The sequence below is a fragment of the Plasmopara halstedii genome (genome assembly GCF_900000015.1).
Source record: "Plasmopara halstedii genome assembly, contig: Scaffold_292, whole genome shotgun sequence".
NCBI lineage: Eukaryota > Oomycota > Peronosporomycetes > Peronosporales > Peronosporaceae > Plasmopara > Plasmopara halstedii.
Window position 1 is genome coordinate 915,313 of NW_020187213.1, and position 7,346 is coordinate 922,658.

Here is a 7,346-nt window from a genome sequence, read left to right on the forward strand (position 1 = left end):
GATGTCGTTTCCACTATGTCAGTTATATATATATGGGTACTTACACTTTTGTATAGTTCAGAATAGAGTAGCATATTTACAGTAAAATAAACATTTGTGGGTTACGCACAAACTGACGCAACATAACTACATTGCGCCACAAATTTTTCTCAATGGCTTGTTCAATTCATGTTTTAAATATGCGGCTACAACCATGTGATAGGAAAAGCAGCCATTTCGTTTTGAAGTATCAATACTAATAAAAGGGATTGCAAAAGTTCTACGAGCGGCGTGATTGAATACACTTATTTAAATGCTCAAGCATAATTTTGAATAACTACCAGACTTTACATCTTATAACTCGCCAATGTCTCTGGAGAAAAACAGACATTATAACACGCGCGGTTTACCTTGTTAATCGGTGTAAGTGATGACGATTGGATATGTTGGTCCAAAGTTCCTGCTGATATTTCTTGGATGCTCGTAATCTATTGGGCCCGTATCTACGCAGAAAGCTCACATGTACTTGAGCAGGTAGCAAACGTATAAGTTGTTGTAAGGGACGTAAATATCGTTCCGACTGAGCGGAATGGATAAAACATCAAGAAGCATCTTACTTGAAGAAGGTATATATCTTGATAGCTTTCCTTAAAGTTAAATTACCTGATTCGATGATCTCTATGCCAGATGTTTTCGCCCATCATTAGAAATATAGTATTATCCCAAACAGAATTGGTACAAATGTCCGTCGTCAGAGATTTCGCATAAAGTCTAGTGTTCCACAACATAAATTGTGCACTATTAGTTGATATAACAGTATTCATCAAAAAATTTTGCATGGCATTTCAGTTGTATCCGAAAAAAGTAACAGGTTTAATCATTCGTGAGGATCTGCACCACAAATGTAGGAAACATATGCCTTGAACTACCTGAGCGCCTAATTACCTTTTTGGTTTCAAATTTGGAATCTCGATTTGGTTATCAGGTACAAGGCATTACGATCTAAATGCAGATTACAATAGCGAGAGCATTGTAGCAGTCCACCAAAAGATAGCTCCAGGTCGTCCCAGTAAAGCAAAAGTTACTTTGGTTGAGCCTGAGATCAGAGACAAAATTTATTGATCTGGTCAGCTGTCCATTTTATAGCAATCACAATACTTCAATCTGATGTTGTAGATGAAATTGAGCTTGGACTCTTACTTGGTTCATCATTCTATAAGAAATGAGCCACCAATTATTTGTACTTGACTTACAGAGGGATCGTCCGTAAGATGCAATGCTTAAATAGCTAAGGACCTACAAGCGCTTTCTTTCATTGGCGGAACTGTGCTCCAGATCTAATGAATACAATCGAGAGAATTGTGCAGGGTTTATGGGACATTATGGGTAAATTACTAGCAGACAGTGTTCGAGGGAATACTCGGGTGGATCAGATGATAACTGATATCTACACAATAGAGAACTTGTTTGAATGGCGCATCGGCACCTGCCAATTTTGGCGGCTGCCGTGCAGTTGAACACGTTTCTCATATTTTTTTGACAACGATCTTGATTCCTTGTAACCCTAATTGATCAAAAAAGGATGCAATGCAATAGGGCGAGACAACAAAACGACATCGTCGCCTTTGCATTTAAATGAAATTCAAGCAACGTTAATATTCTTACATTTATGCTCTTTTCATTTATTTTAGATAGTAAGCTACCCTATACTTTCATTGTCCTATCAAATTTTGCGGCTTGTATTGGAGAGCATTTTCATAAAATGTGTCGTTTCTGTGTTTGAAAGAGGAACTAAGCGACTGCGTTGTCGCTACGGAAATTTGCTTGGGCATCTGAGCACGTCATAAAAATTGCTACGAATGGATAGAGTCATGCCAACTTAAGAGACAGAAACCTTTAGCTCATTTTTTCTCTATCTAGCCCATTTGATGTGCTCTGCACTTTGTTTAAAGTGGGGAAACGGAATTCTATAATTCCAATGAGTTTCACAAATGACAGGTTTCTTCCACCGAGCGACTTCCTTTTACAAAGCAGAGCACCAAAAAGCTCTATTTGCTGAAATAGCTTCAGATCAGGTTATTGCATTTAGCTCATCGAATCTATCAGTAGAAAAGCTCGATCAAGTTGTTAGGTCACCCGATTTTAGGATAAAGCCTTCTTTCTGTAACAGTAGAAGAAGCAAAAAGAAATGTTGTGACGACAGCACTGCATCACCTATTCAAAAGGTATGGTACATTTTGAAGATTTGTTTAAATGTTACACTTACTGCCCATCATGCGCAAGACCTAATTCCGATCTATTTCATGTAGGTCTGTCTATCCACAGACTCGTAAAGCTTTTACGAAAGCAGTGTCCGCTTCAAACGACGAAGCAGATCCGGCATCGAGAATCTAAGCCAAATTTAAATATGTTCAGACTTTATATTGGTCAGTCACGTACGACAAGCGTGTCGCCTTTCCTCATAACTGCCAGTCGTCACCATGTGCTTCTTCATTTTTTCAAATTCACGACATCAGCAAGAATATAGGCCTTTGAACTATTACAGAACGAGAAAAGTCCAATTGATAATACCTCCTGACCTTATTATCTCAGTTTAACGGATATGAATGCCCGTTTCAAGTCTTCGATTATTATGATGCCGCAATGTCGGCGTCGGAGCTGCATGTTCCAAGCCCAAGCTGCCTAATCCTTCAAAGTCTGCACCACACAGCTCCGTAAGTCGCGACATTGGAAACGCATCTAATGCTTCGACATCCATCTCTTCGTATACATTTGACAAAGTCGAGGCCTTTAGATCTTTGACTAGCGCAAAATTCCATTGGGCAAACACAATCGACGAGACGCCCATTCTAACAATAACAATAAGCAATCCGATTAAAAATTTAACATACGAATTCTCAAAACAATAGTTCGTACCGTTGACGAATCCGCTCTTTGACGTCACCGACCGTCTCTTCCTCGTGAAAGCGTACAATACACGGAACACCATGCGGATGAATCCATTTGCGTGAGTTCTTTTGGTAATTAAAGTGCACCACGCCTTTATAAATCCACTCGATATGTTCCGTATCACTGATACTTTTATCGTTGATTTGATTGTCAACTAATTCATACAAAGGAATTTGTTCAATCAAAATTTCAGACCTATTGGAATTGGACCTGTCACCGATACCCAAAAAACGCGAGAGTGTTTGGTCTTCTTTCAACACGTGATTAATCATCGTACCATGCTGTACAACTTCACATGCACGCAATAGCGTATTGCGTGGCAAGTCAAAAACGTCTCGAATCAATTGCAACAAGTCGCAAACTCTGTCAGTTGGCAGAACGAGCACTTCAATACGGCGTGGTGTAGCAGTAAAAGATGGAGATGCTGTCTGTTCCGTGGCAAAACACGCGTCATAAGCACTTAAATATACAAAGACCTCTTTTTTCGCTTCAAATTCAGTAATCGGGCGCTCAAGGATTTCATAGTACAAAATGTTCGTTCGATCGATATATTCAGTCAACAGATCTTCTAAGGTCGTTTGTTGATCACCAGCGTAGCGCGAGTGGCGAAGTGGCGATTTTACGTGTGAATTATTAATAGGCGAATGTTGATACAGTCTTACAAAAAGGCGTTGAGACTCAGCAAGCCCAAGATGTGCTGCGACAGCGTCAATCACTTCGTCGTACACATTACTAAGCAGTAAAGGTAGTGTAAATGACTTTTCTTCCATGTGACCGTAGCAATAGAAGACAATATCAATACGATCCAATAGGTATTGAAAGTAAGATGGTACATCTGGATACTTTTCCATGCTTTCATTTCTTGCCATTGCGGCTCGATCGGACTTTTCAATTATAATCGTCTCCACTTCTTCGCCGACTGGACTGACGTACGACAGTTCTGTCGCTTCCGGATCTTCGTCATCGTGTCCTTCTGGCTTAAGTACAATCTCGTTCACAATATCATCGTCTTCTGCATACTGAAAACAAATGATGTCGCCATTTTGAATCTCCGAGCCTGCTAATGTCGCCATGCTATGAATCATAGCCACTGTAGTCGGCTGGACTTCTTCGTACAATACCAAGTCTTTCGTCCTAGGAATTGACAGTGCCTCGTGTAGATAAGTCGCGAGCTCAGCACCAGTCATTTGTGAATCCACAACAATATTTCCCATATATTCGAGTCGTTCTCCAATCTCTTTCGTCACGTCATAAAACTTAACGAATAACAAGATATCGTGACCATTTAGTCGCGGAGCAAAGTCATTTTTGGCACATTCAACAATCGCAACTGCGTCTTCACCATCCGCACCATCTCCAAGCACTGGAGGCATGAACTCGTTCAGAAAATGTCGGTATATATTGGCATTCAATGGTTTGATCGTTGTCGGCGAGGATGGCAATGTTACGGGTGAAAATGTACCTTGACATCGAGGTTTCGACAAATCGTTTAAGATCTGAAGAAACAATTTGACAGGAGCTTTTAGTGACGCATCGTCTTCAATCAGCGACTCGACACAGTAGCTTAAATACTCTGGACCGAGCGCTTGATCGGGTCGCGTTGTGCGATTTTCGCGCGTAATTACTTTCCACAATCGTATTCGTGACATTGGCACACCCGTGGCGCGATACACTTGACGGTACAATTGTCGAATGGGAGCTGTACGTTTGATACGAATGCGTACAGTACTTGAGTTATTAAAGCCCGCAAAATCCGTTGTCGGAGTAATTCGCTTGAGTTTTGCAATACTCGTGTCGGAGGCAATCCGAAAATTCATATACAAATGTTCCGTCTGTTGTTCTTTCTTGCGTCTCGCAGTTGTCTTTTCCTCTTCGCGAAAGCGCATCACAAGCTCTTGTGGTATTGGCAGCGGATCTACTTGCCAACTGAGAACTTTTGATGATTCCGTTGAATTATCAGACCTTGACATAGCTTCTGATGCACAAATTGCTGTGCTTTTCGTGTCTTGAATGGCACTTATGTCATTTTCACCGTCACGCACGTATACGAGCATATAAGCACTTGAAAAATTCCTACCTAATGGAAGGGCAAGATTATTAGAGCAGGACGCGGGTGGAAGAGTATTGCTGTCATGAGATTGATTGTACTCGTCTTCAGTGCCATACATTCCAGCTACTTGCACGGTATCCACGGAATGAAATTCACATCCGTCCAGATTATTTGGGTCAGCAGTCTTGCTAGTATTACAATTTGGTGAATAAAAGTGCGAATTACCGTACAAAGGCGATGGAGGTGCTGTAACGGCATCTTGTGGTGTGAGCAGAGTCCCTCCAGAGCCAAAATTGCCTTCAATTGCCACCTTTTCGTCCACGTGAGTGATCTGATCATCGTCGAACTTAAACCAGTCGGTGCTAGTAGCAATTTGCTTACCAGGTCGGATAAACACGTAATAATGGCCACCATGTACATCACCACTATGAACCAATACGCTATGCAAATGATAACAATACCGAGATGTATCGTTCTTAGTCTTCTCATCCTTCTGCGCAATAAATTCGTCTAGTACCAGCGTCTTTGGATACTCAAAGCGATCATGAACTTTCACCATTCCATCACGCATTGGATCATATTCGAACCGTTTCAATTGAATATTTAGAACTGGGGGTAACGTCAAAAATTCAATTCCTTTTTTCGCATCTTGTTTGCCATGTCCTTCTGCTTCGTATTGATTGTCGCCTTCTAATAATTCTACTTCCACATATTTTCGAAACGATTGCATTAAATCTTTGCATCCTTTCACATCTAGTTGCAAATCGTAAAAACATTCATCGCGGAATGATTGAAACTCGACATTGACACATTGAACAAATGAGCGAACTTTGCCTTCAAAAAGTTTTTGAATGGCTGAATCCATTCGCGTTTGTTTCATTTTCTCCTCTAGACGATCGCACAAGATCCGATACAATTCTTGCACATCATGCTGCATAAATGAATCAATGGTACTCCAGCCAAATGAACGTGTCAATTCTTTCGTAGACACAGCTTTTTCTTTGCTTTGCAGTCGATAAAATACGCGCTGCAATGCCAACGATACTGATTCGTTCGTATCTTCTTGAGCAGTCGGCGTTTCGTACACTACCTGACGAAACGCTCGTAAATGATAAAGCGTTTGTAAAAGTGAATTCAAATAACACGTCGCTCCTTGATTCTTTAACCCAACCATGCCCGTTTTTGCTTTTGTATCGTATGCTAAACCTTCTTTCGTTGTTTCAGCTGCCATTTGTTCTTTCAGCGCTTCAACGTCTTCCACAAAATTCAAGATCACTTCAACTTCCACTTGACCTTGCTCGTCTACATATGCATTGATAGGATTTAATAAAACGCTTCGTTCAATAAACTGACGCATGCCAAACACTGCATTTTCCTCCGAAAATTCGTGTATACTCGTGTGTTTAATCACTGACGGTTGTTTACGTTGATTCATGAGCATAACACTCACTTCTGCTAATCGAGATCGTGTAATCTCTTGAGCTACCAATTCCACAAATACACCGACAAATGGCGAATCGGTTGCGCTTCGAGGCTGCCAAACAACGCGCCAAGTATCACCTCGAGTATCTCTTTTGATGTCTGTTGCAATTTGCTCATTATCAAGTGCTAACGATTGAAATGTTTCGTGAAAAATGAGCTTTGATAGCTCTTTATCCGGTGAGTGGATAGCTTCAGTCGACTTGACGTTTGGATTGATAGACGATTCGTTGTTCTTGTCAATTGCTGAATCACAAAATGTTTCAATGTCCATTGCATCAGAATCATCGTCAGGTTTTGTGATAAGCTTCTTGCGGCGCTGGGTTGCGGGCGGCGAGTCGGCCGCCGGACTCCGACGCTTCTCGACCATAACGATAATTGACTTAGTTGCTCTATTGATCTGTTGACCAAGCAAGTGATTGGATATTAATACAATTTGCGCTTTCGATCAATATTTTTAAATAAATTTGTGCACCACCTTCTTATAATTAGCAGAGACATTTTTAGTACAAAATCAAAGGTGTATTATTTAGAAAGAGGTAATATTCTTCCAAACTTTCGCCGAACACCTCGCAGTCACACGTGCAGTGATTTCGTAGACAAAGGCATTCACCATAAGTCATCCAGCTGACTTTATGAATAAACTTTGAGATAATCGAATAGACAAATAGCTTACTGTAAGGAAATCTGGAAACGCTAAAACCCAGATAGAAAAGTCGATCTCAAAGTTGCCGAGCTAGCGCCGCAAATATATCTATGTTGTATTCTTCAGTGAAGTTCTACATAATAAAAGATTATTTTGCGATTAGAACGAGGCGATTGCAACAGGATTGCCATACACAGTGCACCAAACAAACTTCGACTATCACAGTTCGCGTTTACAAACTCA

General features: G+C 40.8%; 1 protein-coding gene across 1 annotated transcript; it reads right to left on the reverse strand.

Moving 5' to 3' along the window:
• Positions 1-2,572: 2,572 nt before the first annotated feature.
• Positions 2,573-6,827, reverse strand: PHALS_06021 (hypothetical protein F444_18119; the record flags this gene model as incomplete). Its single annotated transcript, XM_024723362.1, has 2 exons — positions 2,573-2,828; positions 2,896-6,827. 2 exons carry the CDS (start codon positions 6,825-6,827, stop codon positions 2,573-2,575), a joined length of 4,188 nt encoding a protein of 1,395 aa, XP_024574345.1.
• Between the last annotated feature and the right edge of the window lie 519 nt (positions 6,828-7,346).